The 27,198-nt window shown below is 38.9% G+C and overlaps 2 protein-coding genes across 2 annotated transcripts; one reads left to right on the forward strand and one right to left on the reverse strand.

Annotated features, from left to right (window-relative positions):
- Positions 1 to 10,155: 10,155 nt before the first annotated feature.
- On the reverse strand, positions 10,156 to 11,922 carry LOC124299700 (cyclin-dependent kinases regulatory subunit). Its single transcript, XM_046752997.1, has 3 exons — positions 11,727 to 11,922; positions 11,375 to 11,502; positions 10,156 to 10,387 (listed from the first exon to the last, which is right to left on the reverse strand). The coding sequence occupies exons 1-3, from the start codon at positions 11,783 to 11,785 to the stop codon at positions 10,332 to 10,334; spliced, it is 243 nt and encodes an 80-aa protein (XP_046608953.1). The 5' UTR covers positions 11,786 to 11,922; the 3' UTR covers positions 10,156 to 10,331.
- Positions 11,923 to 12,159: 237 nt separating this feature from the next.
- LOC124310312 (uncharacterized) lies at positions 12,160 to 27,197 on the forward strand. Its single transcript, XM_046774123.1, is given in 13 exon segments — positions 12,160 to 12,619; positions 12,808 to 13,631; positions 13,748 to 13,924; positions 14,007 to 14,214; positions 14,300 to 14,798; positions 14,887 to 15,003; positions 15,005 to 15,091; positions 16,650 to 17,993; positions 22,212 to 22,331; positions 22,436 to 22,525; positions 22,587 to 22,841; positions 23,663 to 23,840; positions 26,603 to 27,197. Coding segments are annotated over 13 exon segments (4,329 nt in total). The 5' UTR covers positions 12,160 to 12,383; the 3' UTR covers positions 26,797 to 27,197.
- The last annotated feature ends 1 nt before the right edge of the window (position 27,198 follows it).

The following is a 27,198-nucleotide window of genomic DNA, read 5'->3' on the forward strand; positions in this document are numbered from 1 at the left end:
CATTCCATGTGTGTTCAAAGCTCACTTGTTGTTACTCCGATGCCGGAGCTTTTCAACGGTAGGATGGTAAAAATGACTAAAAATAATCGATTTTCGAATATTTTTTCTGAAAATCGGTTTTGGTTTGTTACTCTCATCAACGACACAATACAGTATCAATTTGTGTGGTTAAAGTATCGATTATTATCATTGTCTTACTTACCAATGAAAGATAAATGAATATTTTTACCTAAAATTGAAAAATACTTCCAATAACACTACAATTTATCAAAAAACTTTCTCGGTATTAAGACTACATGCTGAAATTTACGAAATTAACTTCTACCGATTCAATCGAGTCGTGTTCGGTTATTTTTTTGGACTCGATTAATCGATGCATCGATTATTTTCGCTTAGTGGCCGTCCCTGTAAAGATACCCCCTGTATTTTCAGTAATCGCATTTGATCTACTGTTTCTGAAAAACTAGACTCCGAATCATCGGCTTCTCTATATAATTGGTTGAAGAAAATTTCAGGCAAGAGTTGCAGTATAGATGAGAAACGAAAACTGCTGTTGTGTATACAGAAACCTGATCAGGTATTTGCCGCAGCTTAGGTGCTGAGAAGAACAGCTTGACAGTTAACTTTGAGATAAGGTAGAAGTGCGGGTTTATAACAAGATAAATTTATAGCTGTGATTACGTTACAATGATCTTCGAACTGTTAGCATTTTTTACTATAAACGATGAGTACAGTTCTGAATATACATATAATAAAAATTAGTTACGTCGCTCCAACCAGATAATCACGCGTATAATTATATTTTCTTGTGACTGTTACGATAACTGATTCGATGTTGATGCAGCAATAAAGTTATCCTAAGACCTTGTTCAGCTGAAAAAATGTATTTAACTAGACAAATAGATTAACAAGGCTGGAATTACCAGAGAATATACTATAGACAAAGCTGTAATCACATTATATATAGTTAGACAATACCAATTTTTTTTGGTCTTGTCTTTCCAACGATATTTAAGCCTACAATTCCTAACACAAATATATATGAAAATGAAATTTCTTTCAATATAGTCAGGTTCTCGTTATTTTCGGGAACGCGACGAAGAAATTTCCGGTTTTTTCAAGTTCGTTTCAGTTTCTTGACCATCGATAACCGATGCAATGTTATCGAAATCTGGGAACAACTATTGCTAACGAAATGTGTGTATGAAAAAATGGGTATCATTTATTATGCAGTATAACATTTAAATGCGTTACCTACATACATATTTTCTCCGATTGTTACAAAAAATGTGTCTCCTGCATAAATTTTTGGAGAGAATTCTAATTGACCAGCATAATTGTTGCGAGTGTTGGGCATTAAAATGAGTGACACGATATTTACGTAACAGTTGAAATACGCAGTTCACCATTTTGGTATTAACTGCTGGCACGGCTGTTGAGCCTATTTCTCCATCGGGTTTCTCTCCCCGAATCATTCCACAATGCATATTACAGTTGATTGCGAAATGTCAACGATATAATGTACACCGAGTATATAAACGATAGTGCATTTTATCCGAAATTTTTACCTGTCAAGTTACCTCGAGTTTAACAAACAACAACCGCTGTGATTGTGCCAACACTGAATAAGTAACGTTGCATTGTTCTCGAAAATGCAGACAAAGCTGTACCTATAATACATAGGCATAGTAAAATGCACAAATGCTTTAACCTTCCGTCTAACTTGTTTCGATCCGAAACACAATGCGAGTTCAGTTCTATAACATTTATTTGTTATTGGTTGCAGCTGACGCGCATCCCATTCAAACATCCCATTCTCTCACGTCAGCTGCATCGTCAGTCATCGTCGCATAATTTGTATGGATTTGAACTCACATTTCGTTTTGGACCGAAACAACAGTTAGGTGGAAAGTTAAGCCGTTTATGCACTTTACTGTGCATACTCATAATGTTCTGGCATTTACGCACACGCACTCAATTCCACGGTGATGTAAATCAACGCATAAAGAGAATCATACACGTTCAGAAATTACCCGTAACGAATCGAGATACCTATCGGCATTATTACGTTAACTGCACGGTGATTTATATTCGTCGATGATAAATGCAGAAGCAAATTGTGTTCAATTACACTGAATCGTATTTGCTTTCCATTTCGATAAAACCAATGTGCTTTCTATCTTCCAGCTAACTCAGTGTAGATAAACGTGCAACTCGTACTAAGAAGCACAGACCTCCGATAACCTAAAACCAAACTGCAAGCGTCTGGCAGCGACGGGATTATAAATAATAGCCCTTATAAATAAACCTTCTGTTCCCCTAGCGATCTGTAATTCGAAGCAAAATCTTAAAAAATAAATAGTGGCAATCGATTTGTCAGAAAATTTTACCCTTATTTCACATACTTGATAGATATTTCATATGCAGTATACATCGAGAAAGTAATAAAAAACGAAAATGTATAGTGTAGAAAAAAGGAAATGTGTTAACCTTCCAATGTGTGACAATATTTTTTAACGTCAGGTTTCGTGGAATGGCCCTTTTCGCTGGGCGTGATCAAACCGGACGATCCGAGGCGCCACGATGTGCGAATTTACGCTCACAATTCATACGCGGGATAACGACAAACATCCGTACGGAACGAGAAGGCTGGCTGCGGTAGTGCTCATGGTTAATTTATGGAAAAAATTCGTCGTAATTAGTGTGAGAACGTGGCATGGCAGGTCAGGTCGCTTTGCGGGGTGCCAACCGAGACTCTAATTGTCATTTAGCTAATTGTCGCAATGTCAGTAACGCGATTCGCTGACAGCTGACCGGATCGCGCTATTACAATTTCCCCACCTCTCAGCAGACGTGAGAATTTCTACCCAACGTATCACGTGCACAACCTTCCGCGGTGTAACAATTTGTCCAAGTAGTCAGTTTTTCACGTGTCCGAGTTAAAATGTTTTACGTTAAATCGAATTAACGGCACTGTTTTTAAATTGGTTCAATGTTTTTTACTAGCGTCTAAAATAAGCTCATTTCTGGACAATCAAATTGAAGTCAACAGATTTAACCGCGCCGTTTTATTGATGTATGATTTAATACGCGAAAAATGACTAACAAGTTTGTTTACAGACGTAGAAATATCGACAACTAAAATTGCTTGATAAAAATGATAAGCATCAATGCCGATTAGCTGAAAGCGAGACAATATGGCGCCGAACGAAGATTAATAAGCCGATCGTTTTGAACTAATTGCATGACGACCATGACACGGATAACTTCGTGCAAGCCGTACAGCTTCTATTTCAGTACAATGCAGTCATATTCGTTAGAAAATGCGATAAAAAGATACTTTTAAAATTAAATACGAGGCTGTTGACACGGTGTGTATGTTTTATACTACCGCCAGGTGGCAGGGAAGTCACCGAAATCTCAACTCTTTCTAAGTCCTTTGCAGAAGCGAGAATCGAATCTTGAATAACTTGAAGTGTGTCTTCGTTCGCTTTTGCTAGTCGTATGCGTAATTTGTTGTTGACTTTTGAAGTATTTATGACTCCTAAAGCATTGAATCCGCGTAGGCGTTCATGTCTCGTTTCTCTTTTACGCGTCTGAATTTACCTAATTCGCTCCCGCTTTGTTCTTATAGCGTATATTTAACTGCCCGTCCATCTCTATCGTCAGTCTCTCATACGAAGATGATAAAAATTCGGAGTCAACAATTATTTCCCGGTATGTACCGACGTGTTTGCAATTTATTACGTCATTTTGCGCCTGTGTCCGTGTTCAGCACGGCTGGGTCCGCTTCGAATGAATAACGACGTTATTGGCATAAGAATTTAATAATGAATCGGCCTGACAGTCTGAAACAAGAGTTGGGGTCGGAGAAAACGATTTATGAAAAAACCTCACGAATTTTGTTTGATCAAATGATGGTGAACACGAATGAAACGACGTTCCTGTGATGTAATCGAAATGTATCTGAGCTAATTCGAATAACACAAGCTAAGGCATCTACGATTTCAGACGAGGCTTTATAATATTAGAAATATGAAAATGGTTACAAGAAGGATCAATTGATTCACTTAGCAACTAATATTTCAATTTGCTCGGATTCGTTTCTGTTACAATATTTTATAAATTTTGTTTTATTCGTCTTCCTTATAATGGCGTGAAATATTATTACACATTTTTAAACAGTTAGTTTTCTTCGCCTAACTTTTTATTCTGACTGTCCAGCCGATTCATTCTTGAATGACTTAAAACTATTTCGAATTAGGTAACACTTTATCTCAACTACAGATGAAACACCGGCCGATAGGTTAAATGTAAGTTTTCAAAGTCCAAATTCCATCGCACTGTGAATTCGCTAAATGGCAATAAGGCATTGGTAAAAAGATATTGCCTATAAATAACAAATGTCAGTGTCAAGGTAATGCGAGCTAACACAATTCTAGGAATAGTCGTTCCGCGCACCTTCGGCATATTTTAACAAGTTTAATAGTTTATAGAGGCAGTAAATATTAAATCAAATTCGAATCACTGTGATTTTTGAAATTTACCTTACCCTACATGTTATACCATTCAATTCTAGAGATCTTAATCAAAGTCGAAATTAAAATGTCTACAGTTATCAAAAGTATAGATGCCAGTTGGACAAGAAATTCCGGTAAACTGATTGCAGAATTTGAAGAAAAATAATATTGCCTTTAAAGAGGAATAAAAATTAATAAACAGAAGAAACTTTCAATACGCTATCAGTGATTTATATATTTGTATGAGTGGTATTTCTTTTAACGAATTGACGCAAACTCTCCGATTCGAAGCAAACAACAATCTGTACCTACTTGCATATCCTCAATTATTTAGCCTTTATTTTTCATCGTGTATCTGTTTTCATCCGTATGTATGTCATTTCTTATCAATCATTTCGCAGTAATCTTCGCAAGTCGGTCTACAAGACTAAAAGTTATCACATTAAACACGTTCTGTACCTTATGTTTTATACATGTAAGCCCTTCAGAATAAACCATCCGCAAGGATGACTTCACTCGGTCACGTTGAGAAGTTTTTATACGAAACAGCCGAGTCAACTTAGCTTTCTCTTTTTATCCTTGTCCTGCAGAGACATTATTTCACCGCAAATTTGGGGCGCAGATGTACAAGAAAAAAACAGCACACATGTTTCGTTAATTAAAAGCTTAAAAACAGAACCAGTATGAAAAAAAAACGTAATGAAAATCAAAATGTAAGACTACCAGATAATCTTCAATTTAATACGCGTGACGTACGTTAATCGGTGTATGCAAACGTCCAATTATAATGAAGTCAAACTTATCTGTAGATTGCCAATTAATCTGGTGATAATAAAATTAATTTCCCCCAATTTGATTAACTCTTCTTACAAATTTCAAACTGCTTTGCATTTTAGTTTTCAAGATATTCGATTGAATTTCTGCGTATTTCCGTACCAATTATAACGTAATTGTCTGAATTATACGCAACACTCACGTGCCAGCTTTTCTTTAATAATACCAAGAAAAATTTATCGCATATCACTTTACTGGGATGCGACTCGTCACGCACCGTTTTAATCAGCACCTATTTTGTTGAAGTCCTGCGGTCAACATTGTGAAAGTAATCTGCTGCATCAAACAAACCACGTGATTCAACCAAACGGCGACTGTTACAGTTAGCTGTGAGTGTAACTTCCTGTCTGCCAGAACCAGAGACAAGTAGGATAGTCAAGGAATGATATTTGCGTGAAAATCTCGTCTGTTGTTAAAAAATATGTTCACCAGCAAAATCTATGGATATACCGTGTATTGTGCGTTTTAATTCTATACCGCTCCAAAGGCGGGTATAATCAAATGAAACCTGTTTACAAACATTTGCAAAACTTCAATGGCTTTCTGAACTTGGAAAAGTATGTACACGGTACACCAGTATGACGACCTTTTAAACAATGGCTTTTTTTCATCGAAACGCCAACTAGAGACCTCGAACATTGCTTTCATTCTGATTCAAATTTTTCCGCCTTGTTCGCGATATTCCGAGAAAGAACAGCGGTAATTTGCTTGAGGCGGATGACGTCACGCCTATGGCGCCTCTGAATAGCGTCTGCGATTTCAAATTCAAAGAATACATAACTTGCTGTCGTTTTTTCACCTTTACAGCGATGAAAAATTTTCATCAATATTTATCTAAACATCCAGAGAGGTTCGATATTTCATTATTATACGTACCTGCAGAAGCTGGCTGAGATCTACTCTCTTAATTATAGAGTTTAACGTGACTTTTATTACCCATATGGAGAAACACAGCTATAATATCAATTAATTACGCGCTATGTTTAGAAACCCAAGGTTACAGTTCCGGCCCACGTTGGTGCAGGAAGTCATGTTAACCGAATTATGTATGCGAATACTGTATTAGGTAACATGAAATACAGTTCATCCATCTTATCTGAGCATCGTAGTTGCGTACACTCGCGATAAGGACATACATTTTTTCCCGCCAATTAACATTGTGTTATCTTTCTGATTGTTTATTCTTTTTTCCCCCAGAGAACAAGAAAAGATGGTTAATCAATTCGACATTTCGATCGGTTTTCTCCATTCCACCAAGCTAATGAAATGTGCTCGAAGACTTATTGTACAACGATATCTCAGAATCGATTGAAACAATTCATGCAGATTAATTAATTAATAATCACGCCAAGCGAGGCGCACTCATGGTGAATGAATTATTGACAGAGATGAGGGAAACAACGCGCTTGAAAATCGATTAAACCACGCGTGATTAATTATTAGCAGATAAACATCTGCAGTTGCCAAGAGCGTATAATCCCAGTCGACACTTGGTAGTGAGAAGAATAAGCAATTCGTTTCGAGCCACGCCCGTAAAAATGCGCCAACAACTTTCAAAAATCACCCAGAAACTGAGGAGCTCATTGCAAAAAGTGAACCTTCCGAATGAATCGAAGAAAAAACAAATCCAAACCCAACTTCAGCCGCGGCCCAATTATACTGTGAAACAGGTTGGACGAAGTTTGATGTATGTACAGCGTGTTTCTGTAATACCGAGTAACGTTTTCACGTCAAAACTCTTCACTGTGATTCCCCTGATTGAAAGACGATAATTCTCGACGCGTTACCGATTAATTTGGTAAATAAAAAAAAAAAAAAAAACGGAAAAAAGACCTGCAGCGAGTAATAAGCATATGCATCGGTGATTTTTTTTTATCTTGGTCACTCGGTGTATGATACAAGTTTCCCAATCCATATCCGTACGCACGTACATCGGCGTACTTTCTGCAGGGCAGTGTTAAACGTGTGGAAGACACGTGACCAAACGGGTTATGTAGAATGTAACAAACAATCCAGCTCCCACACGAACGGTACACTATAGAAATATAAATATATATATATACAGTTCTCAGCCCGATTCGTTGGCATTTATTCACAGTGTACGTAAAAGAGGAGCGCATTGGTTCATCTTAGAATTAGCGTTGAATGAATTGAAATTTTGGTAGGGGCTGTTTAGTTGCAGGAAATTATTTAAATTAGGTATTGTTTAAATGGTTGTAAATCAATGGCGATGATCTGCGAGCTGCGAGGGAAATATCATACTCGCTATGCATGAATTCAAATTTTCTACGTTATTTGTTCACCCTCCTCCGGCCGTGCAAGTTAATCGCGCGCGACTCGCGTGGCCATGACGATCATCATGTGTACATATTTGAATCTTTCCAGTCTCCACGGTGCATAGTAAACACGTGATTAACACATTGAATACTCGCGTTGAATTCACCGTCGACATGTAACGCTGTACTCGTAAGATAACAACCATAAATATTCCTCCCCCACCCTGCAGCTGATTGGTAGATAGTGGGAAAATGATGTGTAAAAAACCATCGCTGGGACAGAATTACTCTATTTTCAGAAATAATTTGGTGAAATTTCTCAGACTGTATTTTAGATTAGCATTAAACGTTTTTTTTTCGAATTTACACTTGCGGCGCATAATTTTAGCGCTATGACGGGACGAAATTTTCAAGGTGATTTCAATACGAGTGATACAGATATACATACCTTATGCATCTGCATTAGACTCTAACTTCCTTCTGCGTCCCGTTTGATATTCATTTTTTGCCTTGCTCGACGTTTACGGACGGATAAAATTAATGAATTCAAGTAGCCGAGATATTTGATCCGCATATGACGTGTGTCGCAAATTAGTACGATTGGAGTTTTATCATTATTTCCGTCCTGTGGAGAGGTAAAATTTTTACACGGTTTGTCTAGAAAAAAATAGGCTTATATATTTGAACCGTGAAATGTTTAAATTAAATTTTTCCCATGGGAGGTGGGAATAAATCGATCGAATTTTAATCGCTATAGATGTAAGACAATTTCAGGCCATGTTTGTACAATTCAAATAATTTATTACGCGTATCTTGTACGTAATGTACAAATAGTCTAAAAATAGTTGCAGTCAATCTTCTACGTTGAAGTTAGTACCGTTATCGTAACGAAGCATAGGAGAAAAATCGTTATTTTTTTAATTTTACAATGATTTTTAAGGTACTAAGATTTCGAAGTATGAGTGAGTTTGTTTCATTACGGTTTATTGAATTTCAGAGAATTCCAAAACCGCAAAATAACGATTTTGCCTTAACACAAATCGTTGCAAAAACATTACTAACATCAATATGATAATCTTCCATAGAACGCGAATCACCCAACGAATAATAATAGTTCATTGTATTCCGCCGGCCGTGATCCACAAAAAATAAACAATGAGGAATGAAGGCTTCGCCCAGAAGTACGAAATAAGAATAACAAAAAGTTCTGTGATCCTACGTTTAGAATTGTTCGCGTATTATACGCCTGACTAGATGCAACATGCATGGAGTAATGCTGAACCGGTTGTCTGTCGTCAGGCGCATCAGACGTGCGATATTTCAACAAAATAAACAGATCAGCCGGAATGCTGACATTTTTACCCTTACTCCTCATCATGCTTCAGTTTGATCTGGTAAGGTGAAGGAAGAAAAAGTGAACAGGTGATAATCTTATAAAAACTACAAATTTATTTAGTTTGAATTAATAGTTACAATTTTTCGGTTGGTAGAAAAAAGAACAAGAAGTATTATTCAGAAGTTAGTCAAACACCATAATAACACATTGGAAATTCAAAAGCATTCCAGACGATTTGAAATTAATGTAGAAAAATACCGTGAATTACATCTGCACGAAACAATTCACGATAATTTTCTATCTTTCAAATCGATTTCCGCAGTTACACTCGAATTTCTTACGTTAAGTGACACTTAATCTTACGAATAAAATATTATTATCATCTATATCCGAAACGGAGGTACGTCGATTCGATATTTGAAGAAATAATCTATTCGACAAAAGTTAGGTACATATAGTTTATTATTAGTCTAATTAGCTTGACCAAATTATAAGTAATTAGTTATAAGGAGATTGAAAAAAAAACAACTAAATGAACGTAATTATACATGTATTCTAAATCGAGTCGATTGAAACAGTTGCAGTTCAAGGACAATTATACGATATAAAAAAATAGATTAACAACAATAAGGCACTTAAGTCACAAAATTGAGTGACTTTTAAATTGAATAATAATTATACCCGAGAACTTGATAATTACTCGCCGGAATAAAAAAAAAATATTCGAATAATTAAAAACAACTCAACCAATAATGTTGAACTCGTGAATCCAGATGTCGCATTCTGGCAAATGGCAGTAATGATTAGATTTTTTGAGATATCGATTCAAATCGTCAGGACCGAGCAAGAGATGTTTTTAGTTGATGCTATCTTTTTTCGTTACTTTTTTCCTCGTTTGTTCTTGGCTTTCATATTAGTTAAATGTTAATGCTGAGAACGGAGAATTACAAACTAGAACACACTATAGACATATTTACAATATACTTCTTTTGTCATTGCGAGGAATGACAAAATTAGAAGTAAAATAAAAGAGTAAGAAGAGCTTGCTTGCAAGGATTGTTATTGACGTAGTTATTTGCAAATTAAGAGGGGATCCTAGAAGTACATTTCAAAACGTGCCATTCATTTACTTTTGTTCATTGACATTTTTAGCCGTAGTATTGTTTAGCATTTTGTCTTCGTTTTTTGCTTGTTTTAATATATTCTGATTGTTATCAATGTCACTAACGTGCTGCTGCGCATTTTCATTTGCCATGTGCAGTTAAAGTAGACGCCATCTATGAATTCACTAGAAGTAAGCTATTTTGAACAACAACAATGATCCCGTTTCCATACATCAAGCTCGGCACACTGAATTCGATCGGATTACTGCTCCGGTGGTGGTGAAGTTATTTTTCTTTTGAATAACAAGATGTGTGGCTCTGGAAAAACACGTTTCTTGTTGAAATTAGTCTCATTCATTAGCAGCTTACGAATTGTGTTCACTAAACTACAAAAAAAAAAAAAGAAATCAAAGTAGTCGTACAGCTAATTGGACACTTATATCTAAAAATAGGTCTTTTCTAAAGGACTGATCTGTGAAGAAAGAATTTTTTAATGACACTGTGTTGTTACAACAGTTTATTCATCTCTTGGATTATGTCACTATCCTCTTCATCAGTGTTTGAAATACCCAAGATTTCCAAGGATCCCAGTTCAATATTTCAATGTATAAAAAATAATAGTTCAATTTAGGCCAGTTGACCAGACTGGACAACTAATAAAAAAAAAAAAAAAAAAATGAGAATTATTTTGCAAGGTTCTTCAATATTTATATTCAATTTTGTATACGTATTGTAAGACAATAAGTGATTATCCATAATTATATGTCACTCGAGATTTCAATAATGAAAATGAGTCACGATCAGCATTATTTATAAATGAATCTAAATGCAGCAGAGGACTAGATCATACTTTGGAAACTCCCAAAATTAATTTATCTCCTATTAAAATACGATGACAATTCAACTTTCCCCAGTTAATATGAAAAATAAAGAAGTTTCAACGATTGTTGTGAACCGGGAATTTCTGTAAACTTTAGTTTTCACCTGAGTATAGTCCAAAAAATAATTTAAGCAGCTGTAATGAGACCACGAGTCTTCTACTAAATTACATCATGTAAAATTAATTGCCGAAGTACAAAGACCATAAAATGTGTGCTCACTACGTATAAATGATACATGTATCATCAATCCATAAATTGGAGAACTTAAATCCAATGACTTTGTAAAACACACTTGAATAGATCGATAATAGTGAAGACTGAGCAGGAATCTGTCTTGGAGATGTGACGACATGGGCTATGCTCACGTGTTACAAAAAGGAGAATAAGATGAAGAGGAACAAAAAGTGGTTTTTTGGTCTCATACCAGGTTGATGAGTCATGTAATGCACCCAGCCCTGGCTCTGCTGGACTCCAATGGCCCTCCACTCCTGCTCTGACATGAGATGGGTCCTTGGCACCAATTTCACGAGCTCCTTGGACAGGACGACGTGCCTAAAAAAAAGGAAAGAAATGTAGATACGGCAGGAGTCTAGAATATTCGGCAATGATCTGAGCACAACAAGCGTCAAGAGTGACGGATAATTCCGAGAATGCATCGGACGGGAGTGGGAGAGAATTAAACGTCCGTATGTATCTACCAACGTCGAGTGGTCCAGCCAAATGAAACCCAAACAAAAGGATAAACGGACGGCGAATCGATGAGAAATGAAACCAACCTGTACTCGTATTTGTCGTCGTAATATTTGTCCGAATAGTAGATATTGTTGCGCGCCATTATTATTCACTTACAATTACGCACAGATTCCCGCTTTACTGACTATTAAATTCAACGCAAATCTCGCTCGGACTGCGACTCACTCGAAAACCTTGCTTGACGGCGTGTATGCTGTTTCATTTGAAATTTAACGGATGTCGGATTGTCGACAGGCGAGGCGAATGGTGGGGAGGACTTGTTCGACATTGACTGTTTAAAGTGATTTATTTAAGTTGAAAAATTCCAATTTTTAACCCGTACAATATTTTCGACAGTTATTTGACCCCGCAAAGTTATCGTGTTTATTCAAAAAAACCTTATCAAACCTTATTTGAGATTTTAATTTGACCGGAATCAGCTGTCTGTAAACTTTAAGCCGCAGCTGCGACGCTAGAAACAAGCGTCTCGGCTTTCAATTCTTCCTGATTGCGTCCGTAAACTTCAGATTTTTGTTCAGCTGATCTGCTCACTGACATTCGTTATAGTTTACGAACGCATACCTACAGTCAGTGTGTGCCGTGATTGTGTCGTAGTCCTAACTTAACCTCAAATACTGGCTCTAACCTGTTTTATGATTCATTATTCATAAATTGTTTAATTATTACTATTATCGACTGAAATGGACAGAAATAATCATCACGATTCAAAATCGAGTGACAGATCACTAAAAAGGTCTGTAGAAAGATTCAGGCGAAATGAATACACTAGTGATGGGGAACGTAGTTCGAGAAAGGAATCGAAATCCAGGCATAAATCTGTGAAAAAAGACGATGCTTCAAAAAAGAAATCGAAAAAAAAGAAACGGTCCGAGTCTCCTAAGCGAAAAAAGTCGTCGAAACACAAAAATCGCAAGAGGTAATAACATGTTGATAAAATTTCGAGGTTACCTCATTTTTATTTTCAATGGTCTCTCATCGCTTCCAAACTCACTTCACTCTCCTCTTAGTTACCAACATTGTTTTCGTGACGTCTCTGACCTTACCCAAATATTAGATTGCCGTATGTTATTTCACCAATATTTTTATATTTTCATTTGTTTCCAGAACACCATCCTCGTCGTCGAGCGACTCGTCAGATGCGTCAACCTCTTCGGCAGACTCAACAAAGCTGTTGGAAAAACTACAAAAGCAACGACAAAAGCAGGATGAGGAGCGGAGAAATCAGAAGGAAATGTTGAAAGCAACAGAGACTCCAGAAGAAAAGAGACTACGTCGTTTAAGGAAAAAAGAAGCAAAAGAGCGCAAGAGAAAAGAGCGGATGGGGTGGGACAACGATTACCTTCACTATACGAATACCGATAATCCGTTTGGAGATGGGAACTTATTATCCACGTTCGTGTGGTCCAAGAAACTCGAAAAAGAAGGCTTAATTGGGGTCAGCAGAGAAGAACTGGAGACCCGAAACCGACACAAGCAGGAGGAGAACAAACGGGAGTTGGAGAAAGTAAAGAAGAGGAGACAAGAAAGGGAGCTGGAGAGGCAGCAACGTGAAGAAGAAATGGCTCTGCTTCAGAGAGGAAAAGAAGCTGCGCAACTAGAACAGTGGGCCAGGCAAGAGGACCAGTTTCACTTAGAGCAAGCAAGACTCAGGTCTAGAATTAGAATTCAAGACGGTCGGGCGAAGCCGATTGATCTCCTGGCCAAGTACATTAGCGCCGAAGAGGAAGTCGACGCTGTTGAAATGCACGAGCCTTACACGTATCTGAGAGGACTCCAAATTAAGGACTTGGAAGACCTTATTGAAGATATTAAGGTATACAAAGAACTGGAAAGAGGGAAAAACCTTGATTACTGGAACGATATAACGGTAATCGTGGAAGACGAGCTGCACAAACTCAGAAAAATGGACAGATCGGAGTACGAAGCTGGTAAGTTGTGTGCTTAAGTACTCTATGGAGACACATCAATACACTTCAAACTTATTCCATATATCTATTTCCTTTTTCAAACTTCCTCCAAAACATTTATTCTTAAATTCTTACAGCTGTCGGCAGAAGAGAAGGCATTCATGCATCGGTTGCTAAGGATGTGACAGCTGTGTTCAAAGGAAAAACTGCAACGCAACTAGAAGCCTTGCAGCTTCAAATAGAATCCAAAATTATCGGAAAGCCTGAGGGCGTTGATATCGGTTATTGGGAAAGTCTTCTTTCGCAGCTTAAAGGTCAGTTTCTATTTATTGTCCTGCTATTCCGTATTCATTATAACAATAAAACTCTGTACTAACTTTGATACCTAAATAACAGCTCACATGGCTAGAGCAAGGTTGCGGGATCGTCATCAGGAGAATTTGCGGAAGAAGTTGGAGGTCCTGAAGGCAGAGCAAGGAGTAGTAAAGACCGAAAGTGAAGCTGACGATTCCGTAGCCCCCAGCGAACATTCCATCAAACAGGATGAGCAGCCTTCGACAAGTGTGACTGCAGCTGCAGAAAATAGCGATGAAAGTGAATCTGAGTAAGTGATTTTAACCAGCTAGCTATTTGCAATTCCCTAATTGATCGATAAATCAAATCCTGAACTCTATTTTCCATGTTTACAGAGCTGAAGCTGAGAACCAAAGTGCTGCTGACGATATGCTGTCCGAGTCTTTTAATGATTACGAGTCAGGTGGTTACTCTCCAAAGTATATGACACAATCTCAACTAGAACCAGGGACGTTGATAACTCTGGAGGAAGAAGACAGTCAACGTTTAGAGTATGCCAGGAGTCAAGTTCTCAACACTGGACGGAAGGTTCAGAACGTAATTAGTGCGGAAGAGCAGGCGATGCACAGAGAGGCTCGGAAGAACATGGGAGCTGACGAGGCCCAGTTCAGCGTTGAATCTTCCCTCGAAGCGCAAATCTACCTTTGGTCCGACAAATACAGACCCAGGAAGCCGAGGTATTTCAACAGGGTCCACACCGGTTTCGAATGGAACAAATACAACCAAACGCACTACGACATGGACAATCCGCCACCGAAGATCGTCCAGGGTTACAAATTCAATATTTTTTATCCAGATCTGATCGACAAGAACACAACGCCGGAATATTTCTTGGTGATTATTTGTTTTTTTAAGGGAAATAAATTAATGAACTCCTCTGTTTTAATCATGGACTAACGGAATGATTTGCCGTGCTTTACAGACGCCGTGCACAGACAACAAGGACTTTGCAAATCTGAGGTTTCACGCTGGGCCACCTTACGAAGACATAGCTTTCAAGATAGTGAACAGAGAGTGGGAGTATTCTTACAAGCGCGGATTTCGCTGCCAATTTCACAACAACATATTCCAACTGTGGTTCCACTTCAAGAGATACCGTTACCGAAGATGAGAAATTCACAGCAAAAGTCTTTTGAGTGATAATTTTGAAGATCTAAAATTTCAGTTCTGTGTTTTCGAACACATTGTACATAGCCACATAATATATCTTAGTATTCAGGATATTAATTGTGCATATTGTGAAAAGATAGGTTTAAACCCTCGTATTTTCATGCCGACCTGTTGACCCATTTGATTTATATTGTACGACATACCCGCATTCAGAAATGTTATCACCGCTCACCAGCTACGCAAACTTCGATGCTCAACTCGAACGGGATGTTTGGTAACAGTAATGAATATTCATAAATCAAAGATACCTGAATGAAAAAGTGTACTTCGCGAATTTGACCCATATTTACGAGGATAATAATGTTTACATCGTCGATTAGAAATATCTAAATGTTGAAACATAAATAAACGAACAACGTCTCGTTAATTGTCTTCGTGTTCCTTCTATTGAATCTGCAGCAACGGGAACTATACTTTGTGTAAAACAAATATTATTCTTTTCCGAAATTCGGCCGTCTCAACAATACCTGACGTATCAATCAATGATACGTTTCTTTTCAACTTTTATATTATTTGACGGAAAAATTTGGGCCGAGGTCGTGTGATCGAATGGAAGGCTTTGTTAAACAGCTTGCCGAAGCAAAAGCGCGGCGGCTATTCCAAATATACTCACGTTTACACACCGAGTGTCAAATTCAGCACACGAACGATAAAAACGTTTGTTAACAGTCGCCGTTGGATCGATCAACGCCTACACAAACACAATCGCGACGCGAAGGTGTGTACCAGGGGTCTCGGAGCGACCGCATCAATTTTCCCAACATCAAGCAGCTCCAACGCCCCAAGTAAAAGCGACGGACCTCAGTCCACGCGTGACGCACCTGCCCAACAGTCGCGCCAAGCGCACAATTTTACCTCTAAGGAAGCCTCGGATTATATTCCAACTGTTATACTTCCTTCTTCGCACTTTTGTTCATCCATTCCAAGTTGTCGCTTAATTTTAAGAGAGAGAAAAATATATGTACTCATGCTCAACAATAATACACGACGTAAAAGTAAAGTGAAGAAAATTCGATCACTTTTAAGGGACACGCCGAAACTACGAAGATTATATTGTCAAATGAGTGAAAGTAAGGCTTGAACGTTTCCCTGTTAACGAATCATAATATCCGGCCGCATCTGAAATTAAATCGTAGTGAAAAAGAATCGGGATAATTGAACTGATCGAAATGTTACCGGAGGTGATGTAGAACCGAAGAAAAGTGTCAAGTCGATATAATAGCAATTAGATCCCGCGCCGGTTTCCTTACGCATGCAAATACAGTAAAGTCATTGCCACCGATTCGTTGAGGCTCGTACAATAATTGAGCGACAAAAGACACGAGTGTGAGAAACTGTCAATCCATAAATTAAAATACAAGACCACGAATGTATTTGCCTGATAAATCTCGGTAGAAATAACCGCAGGGTGAGGAGGAGAGCGGGAGGAAAATACGAGAGAGTTTGGGGCCGGCGAGTGTCAACCGATGAGGATGAAGGTAGATTAACGGGGCCCAGAGGGGATAATATCGAACCTTTGTAACCACGAATTCCCGAAACGAGAAACGATCATCGCCGTCGACGCAGCGGGAAAATCTGCGCAATGCACGTGACTTCTTGATAAGAGGTCTGAATGCCGGATCCACCGCTAAGCTGGAGCCGGCGGATTTTAACTCCGGTTCTGTAACACGGGGAAAGAATTCGGAGACCTCGATCTGCTCGGAGAACGGTAATCTCGGATATTTACCGCACGGGGAAAAAATGCGGTGGAAGAACCGGAACAAAGAGTCCGAATTTATTTCGGAAAAAACCTTCCTCGTGACAAAGGACGACCTTCACGTATTCGACGGTTACTCCGGAAATGAGGCGAGCACGCGACCCGCCCCCCGTTCGAAGCTCAAGTCTACCGGAAGCAACGCCAACACCTGGCCACCCAAGCTCAAGAAAAGCTCGTCGACGGGCTCAAGCTCCTCCCTCGAACGGCCCAAGACGGCGAACCTCGACGAGCCGAGTTTTCTGGACCCTCGGCTGATCGACAAGCTCGACATGTCGATGCTGAGCAAGGAGCTACTCTGCGACTCGATGACGCACATTCAGCTTATGCACGCCGGCGTGGGAGTCGAGCGGCGCAGGCAGAGTCTGAACGTCAATCCGTCCGGATCGAGGAGGGAGTACCGATCGGAGAGATCGAGCGTCGCGACGCCCTCGAACTCCGGGATAATATCGCTGGTCAGACAGAAGCGGAGGAGCTTCGAGCCCCTGACGGACTCCGAGGCTTGCGACGGTCGAGACACGTCGCTGATCGACGCGATGAAGAAACGGAGCCAATTGGCGAACGGCAAACGGATCAGCGCCGACGACAACAACAATCGGCGGACTGCCGCCCCCGGAAACATCGCGCCGAAGATCCCCGCTCTGCCGATATCGAAGCGGAAGTCGTCGAAGACGTCGATCAAGTCGGACGTCGAGCTTTTTACGGGCCCCACCCGCACGGCCCCGGAACCCTGCAAAACCTGCGGCCGATCGGATCAACCGGAACGGTTTCACAGCCACCCGACGAAACCCGCCATCGCCACGGTCAAGGTTCGCGATGGTAACGCCAACCACAAGGCCAAGGTCAACGCCGTGCCGAAGAGCGTTCAAAAGCCCGTTGCTCTAAATTTTCGAAGCGAGAAACGGAAGGGCGAGACGACAAAGAACTCGCGGCAATCCAGTCAGGAACAGAAAGACTCCCAGGGCAACGTCTCCTTGCCCTTGCAATCTACAACCGCTGCAGCTCATCTCTCGCCTAAACGAGGACCGAGATCCGTTACGTGTTACATTTGCAGCCGGGAATTTGGCACCGCTAGCTTTCCCATTCACGAACCGAAATGCCTGGAGGTAAGAGTTAAAAGTAATAGTGAACGAGTCGATTTCTTAATCTTTCGTTGGACGCTCAGGAAGAATTCTTCCAGTCGTACTTCCTCTGGAATGATCGCTCGACTCGACTTCTTATTGTTTATTAATTTTTATTTATTGCGTGATTTAATATTTTATTATTCTGACTATCCGAATATCAAAAAAAAACTTCAAAGTAGTTACCTCAATTTTTTTAAAACTTTTGCTCATCCCTAAGTAAGTAAAAAACAGTCCCGGACGAATTCTTGCTAGTTGGCCAACGGCGTTAGTAGAAATATAGGTGCGGCGAACGAAGGGTTAATATTATTATTCATTTATCAATCAGGTAATCAATTTTCGACCAAACATTTTTCCAACTTATTGTGACTTGATCGATTACTAGTTCCGCATTTGTATACGAGAGCAGCTTTTTCTGATTCTTCGTGAGATGAGCAACAGACATTCGACCGCCATTTTTATTATCCTACGATTCAATTATGACAAAGCATCGCACGTGATGGCAGCTGTAATTATTGCAAAAACTGAATAGTGAAAATGACTTTATCAGTCAGTGGCCTGGTAAAATGATAAAATAAATAGGGATTCGTCTGAGAACGGAGCCGAAAGAAATTCTTGAAAACGCGAGGTGTGACTTGAGAACTTTATTCCACCCTTTCGTGTCTCATATCGTGATTGTCATGTTGTATCAAATTCTCGATCAACTTTGTTAATTAGTTGTAATTTGAGATACAAATGTAAGAAAATAACTCTACATAAGTTGAAACAACAAAATACGTACCTAGACTCAGAGGTGGTGTATGTATCTGGGAATGGTTCGCAGCTGTTGGATATTGCTTATATATTTAAAAATTAACAATATCAGTTGCAAAAATATCTTGATAAAAATGAGTTCGCCGTTTCAGATAAAGTATGCATACTTTTTATGTTCTTGTTAAAATATCGGGACTATAGATTATACGATATATATAGCAGAAAATACTCGTGTACGCTACATGTAAATATTGATACGACATGCACCGTTGGATTGAAGGTGATAAGAATGATAACCCGTTACTAATCACGAATACATATCTACAAACGACCAACGGAGCTGAAAGTGACCATGAACTTGAGAAGGTGTGAATTATGACGTATAGGAAATTTCAAAACATTCAGGAGTAGAAGACATGGATTTTAATGCAATAACTGTTACAAAATCTAAAATTTATAATAAATCAATTCAACGAATTTAAAATAAAATAAAAGCGAAGCATGCTGAAATAAGTTGAAATGAAATTTCGGATTCAAAAACGCGGAATATTGCCAAAGGCTAAAATTCATCCACTCTTCCTCCACGCTACTTATACAGCGCATATATTTAAGCAAACAACTTTTTGTTTCAATCCTCGTATTGCGTCACTTTTATTGACGATGCGAATATTGTACAACAGAAAAATCGATGCTAACATATGTCCGCAGGATTATAAATAGGCATTACTACATGCATAAGTCAGAGACGTACAGATGTAGACTTCTGTCTCCGGTATATAAAGTTAATCGGATTCATAACGATGTAAGATGTAACGAATGACGAATACTACTCGAAATATCCACTGGGTCGGGCGTTAGATTGTGATTACGGTAATTTGCCAACCGTGGCATTGAAACCGCGCCTTATTCGTTCAACAGTAAACTCCGCTCGGTTTCACGTGGCCACAGATATTGTACGTATTTATACCTATGGATCGTTTGCAGACAGTTCGCGGTACATTATGATTCGCGTGCATTATTTTCCTTCGCCAAAAGAACAAAAAAAAAAAATATCCTATCTCTCTACATTAACTCTTGTCAATTTTTCCTCGCCTGATAACGGACCATGAATAATATATGGTCTACTTTACTCGCGCGTATGCGACGCGACTCTATTTAGCGATCAATATTTTCGTTAGATCATTGTAGGTCTGTATTATAAGTATTAAAGTGGTTTTATTTGTCGCCTTTTTTTTTCTTTACGAACCCTTCGAAAAGTTAGTTCTTAGCCTCAAACGAAGTCTTGTGAAACCGGAACTCGGTAGCAAAATTCTAAGAGGTACCTCATCCGGTTTGAATTTTTCAAACACTCTAACCGAAATATCTCGAAAACTGTACAAGCTGGGAAGCTTGGCTTGGTTTCATTTTGTAGATATATCAAACGGTCTTTGAAAATGTCGTGACTACTACGTGACATTATTTTTATCATCCTAGAACAGGGGTGAGATGAAAATTTTCAAGGTAATAAACATCTTCATTCATTTATTCAATGCACTCAAATTTAAACGTTCGTATCGAATACAAGATGAACATTTAGTTGTACAGTAATCCAGACGTTTTTTTTATAGAAAATTTGATTTTCTACAAAACGAAACTAAAAACAATTTCCCAATTTGTATAGTTTTCGAGATATTTCCGGTTAGATTATTTGAAAAATTCAAACCGGATAAGGAAGCTTTTAGAATTTTGCTGCCGAGGTCCGGTTTCACGTGGCATCGTTTGAGGCTAAAAACTAACTTTTCGAAGGGTACTTAAAAAATAGAGTTAAAAAAACAGTTCACCATAATAAGTAATAAGTATATGTATAAGTATTGAGAAAATGGTACTTATAATAAACGAAGGATCACTGTGTTACGATTGGTGTAATTCAAGTCGTAGGATCATTGTAAACCTAAGTCACCATAATTACTTGAGACCATGGAACGACATTTTTTTAAACTTCTACTATACGCGTACAACAACGCTAGCGTATAACCACATTGTACCAAATAGTGTACAGTTTGCTTAATACTTGTGTTAATTCGCACGAAAGCCGTAGCGGTGTATACCGATTTTGTATACACGTAAGAAAAGTGCTGGGATTTTTATTTATAAATATATGGGTATCAGGTGGACCTCTGATACAGACTAAATATCTACAGTCAAGTAGCTTTGACTTTGATAACTTGGAGTCGTAAAAATCCTACATTTTACAAAGATACTACACAGCCTAACGCGAAATACAAAGACACAATTGATACCATGGAAATTATAATAACATGAAAAGCAATTTTGAGTCAGGAAGCATTGGACGCACCAGGAAATTCGATAAAATGAATACGAAGATAAGATTAAACGACCGGGTATCAGCGATCACTCGTTAATTCACCGCTTTGCGTGTGGAAAAGGTCTCAAGGTTGGAAATACTGCACGACCTGCAGTCATTCATTGCGAAATAAATGCTTATCATAGTAATAATACCTTTAAAAATGGAGAACACAAAGAAATCACGGTTCTAATTTCTCTGCAGGCTGATAGACGATTGACGTACGTTATTCATTTTTGTATTTTCATTTCGCCAATCACGTGCGTCGCTTATCAGACCCCGAAAAAAGTTCGCGACCGATAGTGAGAAAGGCGGAAGTTTCAACATCTGCAAGAGCTTAATCAGCGCCGGCTCATCAAATTTAACAATAAAATCTTGTAGGGATTTACAGCCGAAGACGGAGTCTGTTCAGGACCTCTTGGGTCCTGAAAATGGTCACAAAGGTAAATAACCGAAGTTGAAAAAGCGTAGGAATACTTAGTTTTCGGAAATTCGGAGTATAAAGTTCCTCTTCACGAAATCGGCGAACGTCATTTTCTTCTAGAGGATGTTACAGTTAACCATATGATTTAAGACATGGTCATTTTCAGTAGGGAATGTCACCAGTGCCGAGCTTGCAGAGCTTGGCGTGCTCGCTTGACAAGGAGCTCAAGGTGCCTGTCGAGGCTTTGGTATTAATTCCTATTACGTTCCTATTTAACCTGAATCCAAAGGTCTAGGGTGCCAAGTTTAGTCATTTAAATTCATGGACGGACCATGGTCAGTACGGCGGTACAGGACATCGTCCGATGATATACCCGAAGTACGGTGCTCGGTAGATAGATATTCGATGATAAATCCATCGTCAGTAGCCCGTATAATTATCCCATACGAGTTTGCGAGCAACAGTTGGTCAGAATTAATGGTCATGCTAATTCATACATTATACCCACCGTTGGGCTATTCTCGTATCATAACTGTTCTACATTCTTGGTCTCGAAAGGGATGCATGACGAATGCGCGATCTGCTTAAACTGTGATCACGCAATGACAATGTTTATTGCCTACCCTTTAAGATCGTCAACTACAAGTACAGGCGATATCTCACATCCGAATTTGCCTTTCAGAAATGGGAAAGAGAGAACAATGCCTTACCACCGTGGCAAAGACGTTCCGGACCCCCCAAAAGACCCCAAACTCAACCGGGTCATCAGGATTGGAACAAAGTCGCATGGGAACAGAGCCAGGTATGGTGATCACTCTCTGCGGTGGTTTCACGGGGTTATTCAGGTTTACAATTTCATAATTGTTGTTAACTCACGTGCATATCGTCATAAACATACTTTTGTAGGCTCAGCTGCTTCCCTGTTCCCGTTGCGGACGAACATTTTTACCAGACCGTTTGCCGGTACACGAGAAGAGCTGCAAAGTGCAAAAGAAGGTATACACCGTGTGTTATATGTATTTTGCATTCCAAAATTGAAACACATCCTTTTGTCCAGCAGTCTCCGACGCAAAAAGACGAACCTGAGGAACGAATTCGCCAGGATCGACAGCCTGCAGGGCCTCAGGGTGTATCGCTCCCGAGGGAATCACCGATGGTATATTGTCACATATGCGGTCGAAGTTTCGGAACCAGGAGCATAAAGATCCACGAACCTCAGTGCCTGAAGCGTTGGCAGGTGGAAAACGAAGGCCGACCTCCACCGCAGCGCAAGAAGGAGAAAACTCCAACTAATTCTTCAAGCTCATCCCCGGTGAGTCAACGACGCTGCAGGAACAATTCGAATCGCTAATTTTGGTCCCAGTTTCCGCAGAAACACTAAGAAAAGACGACATTTATATTTCCCTTACACCTGTGAAATCACACATTGTATGTCGTATGATGTATGTACAATTAATATGAACTTTGTTGTATTGTCTGTGATTTGTCCTGTATGTAAACAATTGTGTATAGCCAGCGTATTTCGCCTTTGATAGATACGAGAATGAAAATAAACAAGGAGGCTTCCGACATCTAAAAGCCAACAAGCTTATGTTAGTATGGGACAATTAAGAGTTCAACACTTATAATGCAAGGATGAGCAGGGAAGAGTATGTCAATTTTTTAATTTCAAACAGACTTGGCAAATTATTTCGAGGACACGACTTTCGGCCAGTTTTTTTTTTTACTTCTTCTCCTGATTTTAAGCAAAGGCCTGATTTGAGGAAAAATAATAATTACGAGTCGCGGTACAATGAAAGAAAGGAAAAGGAGAAAGAAAATCGATTCCCGATCACAGCTCTACGTAGTAAAAGAACGTGTATGGACAAAGCCAGTAAGCACTGTGGACATAACATTTATTGATTTTTTAAGGTTGTAATAGCAGCTGTATTATTTCCTGGTTTAATGATTCATATATGTTTATTGATTACCCCATGCACAGTTTCATGCGAATGGGAACCTGCTGCAGTGTCAATTAAACCAGAGAACAACACGGGCGATAGAACGATAACTCTCTACTCTGCTCACGATCGGTCTAACTCCAGCTAATAGTGAAAAATCAACTATATATTATATTTTTTCATTATGTCGCAGGATACTCTTATATCGCAGAAGAAAACTGTCACGTGTTACATTTGCGGCAGAGACTTCGGCTCTACCAGTATCGCCATCCATGAACCACAGTGCCTTAGGAAATGGAACATAGAAAACGATAAGCTACCCCCTAGTCAGCGCCGAGAGCAACCAGAAAAACCGGATATCGTATTTACTTGTAAGTCTAATTCTTATGGTTCCGCAAATAAGTCAAGGTTACAACGACTCGAGTGCTTTCTTTTGATCGTTAATGGGATTCAAGCCTAGCAGTCGATAATATATACTTCGCTTACGAAGGTCTTGTTCTTATTTCCAAAAACTGATCTTCAAGATGATGTTCATAAACTACGTAGCTCTATTTTGGATACTTTTGAACTTCCCTCCTCACCTCATGTCGTCTATCGTGAATACATTTCTCAGACTCCACCCCCCTTTCCCCCTTTCCTCTACTGAAAGGCACTTGGTTTTTAAAAAAAAAGGCATACATTAAAAAATTGATAAAGAAGCAATTATTTTTTTTTTTTTTAATTCGTATTATTCTAAAACAACCGAAGGAGAAAATTGCAAGACTAGCCATGCATGCAAATCATTTTTGAACATAGGTAAAGAATTGTACTCGTCTTTACGTGATAATAAAGCCAAGTTTCAAGTGTACCTATTGCGTGGATACGTCATTGAAATCGGTGACTGTAAAAAAGATAATATATTACGCGAGGAGAAATCAATTGGAGTGCGTCAATTGTAAAACCATTTACCGTAGACCAACAATAAGACACCCTATGTAACCTAGCGTAACTTTTATCAACCTCCCCCTCAAACTAGCTACGTGGTTTATGGACAGGATCGTAAGGATAGCGTGGCGTTAACAAATTTCATTTGGGAAATTCCAGTTTTTTAAAACGTCTTTGATTAACGTTTGCTCAAATCCTATCACAGGTCATCAATAAAGGCCTGTCCGCGTGATACTGTAATCGCTACCAGGCAGCATAATTTTTGACAATATAAATTGTATACCATTAAGGGGGAACACCAGTGAAATTTTGATAATATCGAGTTGTTCGTTTTTGAAATGACAAAAAAAGATGTGATCAAGAATTCTTTCCAACAGGATTTATATCACGGTAATACATGTTCTGACGAAAAAAATTGATTCATCTGAAATCATGAAAAAATGATCACATATTTTTTAGCTATTTCGAAAACGAAAAATTCGGTGTTATCGAAATTTCGGAAGAGTCCCCTCTTAGAAGAAAATAAGAAGTAACGCCCCAGGTAAATATCAGTGGAGTTCACTCGCAGGTACAACGATATATCCCAGGGTCAACGACATTCTCCTCTCTCTCTTTCATTCCGCTTCGACCATTGCCCATTACCTGCGGGATCGATTATTTACCCCAAAAGCAGCCGTCCCCTGTTTCAGATCGTCGCGTTGCCTGTAGGCAGGCTTATTTGCTTTTAAATCGCTGTTGAGTGGCAGTTATTTTCTTGGAAATCGACAAATATCTGATAACCCTCGTTAACCGTACGTTATAGATTCTTTGTTTTAAATTTAAATTCTTCCCATCTCACACGCATTTCTCTAGTAACCATATAATATTCGAGTATTTTATAGTCGTCGTTAAACGAGTTTCACTCCCCGATACCCAATCCATCATTGATCCTATTGATTTGAAATTCCTGTCGTAGCTGCAGAGTTCATTATTTGAACGTTCGTATAGCATATACAGATTTTTTAGCGTGTGGAGCTCTAACCGTCAGGCTGGGACAATTGGGAATGGTGAAATACGCAGAAAATTAAACCGCAAGCGGGGATGTAAGTAGGGTTGAATTTTTATTTCCAGATGATGAAGCCGGGGTAAAGATGATCGATTACGCAGCTACAGCGGAAGCGAACTGGCGATCCCACCTGGGACAGCTGGTTCCTTGTAAACGGTGCGGACGGACCTTTAATCCTGACCGTGTCGCCATTCACGAACGTGGCTGCAAAGGAACCCGTTGAATTTCTTCACTAAATCTGCTATTGTTTACCGTACAATTGTACATACATAAACACCTCGGCATAGGCGTAACACTTCCCAACCGCATGACACGAGGAAGGCTGAGGCGGGAAAATTCAAAACACCGAAGAATATAACTTTCGCTGCAAATATATAAATAACCCTTCGACCGTACAACGCCTCCGAAAATAATTGCGGTTACCTTAAGTTTTTCAAATCAGGCACTTGAACACGCTCGAGAATTAGCTGTTACATTCAATAGTTATCAGTGTAGGCACCTTTTTTGTTATACCCATGACCATGCCGTGTTGTGATGCAGCAATAAAGGAATGTCACTGCATCGAAATAAATATCTGGCATCCAAGTACACGGTCAGAATTGGTCCTGAGTTATTTTGTTTTACATTTGCAATGATCGGATCGTTTGGATGTTAATGAGTCCACGAATGGATAAGCGTGATGATCACGGTGTTTTGAGTGATACGCACATAGCGGTATAGAACACAGAGTTTTAATACACACAACTGTGCACGGTGAAAAAGGAGAAGCAATATTAAAAAAAAAAATAACGAGGAAAAAAAAATTGAAAAATCATTAACGTAAGAGGATAAACAGAAATAGTAACTTCACGTAAAGTGTATATTATATGCGTGCGCAATCATGCGAATTCGCAAAACTCGACGGGAATAAATCTTTACTATTTCCACCTTTTGAATGTGTTTAAGATATTTTGTTTTACCTTTGATTTTTTAAATTCAATCACAATTATATGAATATTTATTAACCGCTTATGTACACACGCATAATGTATTGATTTGAAAAAATATATAACATATATCTTTGCAGAAAAAAAATAATTATTTGTTTGAATAACTATTTGTTATTTCTTTAAGAATTCCTGACGTTATTTTGTGTAGGCTACAGATGAATATTTTTATTTTCAGCCGAAGGTGATTGCGATTTTATCGCAACATTTCATAGGATATGGGAAAATCATCTTAATTCGTTGAAGCCTTGTCGGACTTGTGGAAGAACCTTCAGAAATGACGCTTTGCTCAAACACGAACCGCACTGCAATGGCTCCTACTATAAAAAGAGGATCAGACGTTCTGTAGGAGTAAAAACAAGAAGGAAATGAAGAAGAGATGCATATTGCATTTATTTCAGTTCACTAATGCGATTATATACTTACAACTAATATCAGAATTTGAATATTTATGCTAGTACAATAGTACATAATACGTTGTAGACAAATATATGTAATCATGTTAATCGAAGACGATAAACGTTTATACTATATAAGAGAGTCGTAAGAATACAGGTTCCATTGAGATCATCCTGTACGTCGAAGCAAACCAAACATAGTAAATAGAGTTAAGAATATTGTTGCACAATATTACAAAACCTGGTGTGTTGCACGCAGATCATGCAGATTGACGGGTAAATGCAATGTAAGCAAAGCCGGAAGATAGTAACTGCGACGCGACGACGAGTGACGCATTGAACGTGAGACGAATATTTTTGGTTGGGTAGAGTCGGT

This window comes from Neodiprion virginianus, chromosome 1, assembly GCF_021901495.1.
Source record: "Neodiprion virginianus isolate iyNeoVirg1 chromosome 1, iyNeoVirg1.1, whole genome shotgun sequence".
NCBI lineage: Eukaryota > Metazoa > Arthropoda > Insecta > Hymenoptera > Diprionidae > Neodiprion > Neodiprion virginianus.